Below are 3153 nucleotides of genomic sequence, written 5' to 3' on the forward strand. Positions count from 1 at the left end.
TATTATTCAACACAGCTGGATATATTTCAAGTTTGTACAAGTATATATTTCAAGCTTCACAAGTACACGAACACTTGCAAATACTGCCTTTTCAATCCCTGATTGTGAATGGATTTGCGTAATGACAGCATGTGAAAAAGAAAACTGAGAGCAATGCAGAAAATGCAAACCATCTTCGCAATAAGTAACAAATTATGGCACATTTCTGAACACAACAATGCATGAAATTCAGCTTGAGCACTTACAGGAACATTCAGGGCAGCCCTGAAGAAGGAAACAACAAAAATCCATAAACATAAAGTTCTTACCAGATCATCCATATTGTCTTCTGAACATCTGGATGGTGAGCACTTCTCCAATCCTTCATCAGATGAACACGGCTCAGATAAATCCTCTTCCTCGGTTGGAGATGAGCTGAGAGGAGACGTTTCGCAGTTCTGCTTCTTTTTCTTCTTCATAGGTTGAGGAGATTCACTTCAGGATGTCTGGGATAGCGAATGAGAGCGGAATAGAGTGGGTTTTCCTTCCTTACAGGATTCCGGGTGGTTTTGGCCTTGCAGGAGCAAATGCACGCAACTCTTCGACCTCTGCCTGGATTGTTTTACAACGCGGGACATCCCGCTGTGGGCTTCCAGCAGGTGGCACAGGAAGTAGCTCTTCTCTAAATCCACTTCCTGTTGGAGAAGCTGAAGGACAGCGACCTGCTGTCCATCTGCCTGAGCATGCAGAGTCTTCAATAGTTCCTCGAGTTTGCGATACGCCGCCCCGTTGCCCTTACATCCAAGTTTGAGACCTTGAAACGCCGATCTACCAGCAATCTCATCCGCTAGCTGACGATGCACTTCTTGGGTTTGCCTGAGCGTCAAGTTCTCGCTACGTTTCAACTCCTGACTCCGCCAGCTCAACAAACGCCGGACCTCCGCTGCACGCTCCCGGCCCAGAGCTTCCCGCTGCCTCAGCAGCTCCAGCGTCTTCTGCTGCTCGTGTCGGTAGGTCAGCTCCCTCAGCGCTCGCTCCCGCTCCTCGCGCGCCTCCTCACGTTGCCTCCGCAGCTCCAGAGAGAAGCGCCGGTGAGCCTGCTGGTTGCGGCTGCGCTCCACCTTTAACGCCGCACGGAGACGCTCCACGTCCCGCCACGGATCGGAGACGGAATCACGCTTGCTGCTGCTGCACTTCTTGGAGGAGAGAGTCGGAGGGTTAGTGGCATCACAGTTTTCACCCATGATGGCATTAATGGTGGGCACACAGAAGTAGCATGCAGGTGGGCTGAAAATGACAATGTTGTACAGCAGACAGCATGCACACACAATCCAACATGCCAACTGAAAAGAGTAGAGATGAAAGATGATTATCAGCATGGCGACAGAAAGATTCAGAAAACTGTTATGCAGTGTTGAGGAAAGTTACTTTTAAAAGGAATAAAACAGTAACTAATTGCATTACTTTTTATAGAAAGTAATGTGTTACGTTACTTTTGCATTACTTTTTCTTATCTGGGCTGGGCTTGCTTGTTTGTTTTTAATATAAAAAAGTTCTATTTTTGGTAAATGTAAAAGCCCTTTCAGACCAAAAGTGAAATTAATAAGCCTCAGGCTGAAGAAAATGTAAATTCATGTCTGTACAGTAGAGGGTGCAGCTCAAACGAACCTTTCTAGATTGCATGAAGAATAGGACACAGGAAAACACTCTTCGGTAATAAAAAAAAATAAAAGTTTATCTAAGGTCATTTTTGCTTATTAGTATGGTTGAATTGGATCATCAAAGGTCAGCAGCAAAGACATTGGTTAATAAAATGGGATTAAATACATTAAGCATATTTGTGTTAACATTTAATTATTGCTGGTTTGCGTCATATTCTGAGTTTGCATTTGACTGTTTTTATTCATTTTGAGGAATGCTGACTCTGTTTTTGTGCGAGTGAGATATGAGTAAATGCATGTTCACATTTAGCCTAGCGCTACAGTAAGCATCATGCTCTGCACTCACTCCTGATTTCTCTCAACACAGGGACAGGAGAGCTGTCAGCGAATAAATCAGAAAACAAAGTAACTGGCATTACTTATTTGGAAAAGTAACTAATATTTTCTTGTAAATTAAAAAATTATGTATCACTTTAATAGTTCCTTGAAAAAGTAATCAGATTACGTGACTCACGTTACGTGTAATGTTTCCCCCAACAGAGACACACACACACACACACACACAGATCCAATGAAACACATTGATACAGTAATACACAGTCAGACTGTTACAATGTTACAATGACACAAACGCGATGATACAATGATACAAAAGCGCGATGATACACAAACACAACGATACAATGTATCACATGTCCCTAAAAACGAAACATTTAAGCGTCATCCTGCAGTAAAAGTCTCTCGTCAGACGCGTGTCAGTTTCTCCAGAGACTTTAAACGAGCGGGACCTAAACACACTGACCTGACCTTCTTCCTCCTCACGAAAACTTCAGGATGCACTTCATATATTCCTCCAGTTCCTCTGGAAACCTCCAAACGACGCGTTCAAACTCGCGTTAATCCTCTAGCGTCCGCGTCAGCGCGATGTCGCTCGTTGTTTGCTTGTTGTCGATGCGAACGCGTCTTAAGCACCAGTTGCTTCAGAGCGCGCCATCAGTGTCCACCAGAGCTTCACTGAGCACACAGCGACCGCTGCTGGACACCAGGCGACAGTGCAGCACTCACACTTACATGTTTGAACATTTAATCATGTCGGGGGATTTTTCTGTATCCCAGGTGATTTTTTTTAAAGAAAAAAAATCCATTGTTCTATTTTAAAGGGCTGATAATAATAGCTTTCAATGTTTCATTGTTATTTAGTGTAATTTTCCTAATTTTTTAAATTGTTAAAAGGTGATATTTGCAAGACTTCCTCTGTGTTTGGGCTTGTTCTACACACTTCCTAATATTTGACCTTTTAATCCATAATAAATATACATTATAACAGGGATGGGCATTATTTCAGATACATGTATTTAAAATGTGTATTTGAAATACAAAATACTTTTTTGTATTTTAAAGCGTTTGAAAAAAAATCGAATGTAATTTGTATTTAAATACATTTTTCCACACAGTATTTTGTATTTATATTTAAATAAATTTTTCCACACAGTATTTTGTATTTGCATTTAAA

General features: G+C 41.8%; 1 protein-coding gene across 1 annotated transcript in view; it reads right to left on the reverse strand.

Moving 5' to 3' along the window:
• The window catches only part of tspoap1 (TSPO associated protein 1), a 141323-nt gene extending 138657 nt beyond the window's left edge, over positions 1-2666 (reverse strand). The window contains exons 1-2 of the mRNA XM_016441337.1: positions 2443-2666; positions 309-1322 (exon numbers count right to left, since the gene is read on the reverse strand). Of these exons, the coding sequence (XP_016296823.1) occupies positions 309-458 (150 nt within the window). The 5' untranslated portion in view covers positions 459-1322; positions 2443-2666. The remainder of the gene's footprint in view (positions 1-308; positions 1323-2442) is intronic.
• Positions 2667-3153: the final 487 nt, after the last annotated feature.

Source organism: Sinocyclocheilus anshuiensis, unplaced genomic scaffold (assembly GCF_001515605.1).
Source record: "Sinocyclocheilus anshuiensis isolate Anshui unplaced genomic scaffold, SAMN03320099.WGS_v1.1 scaffold163, whole genome shotgun sequence".
Taxonomy (NCBI): domain Eukaryota; kingdom Metazoa; phylum Chordata; class Actinopteri; order Cypriniformes; family Cyprinidae; genus Sinocyclocheilus; species Sinocyclocheilus anshuiensis.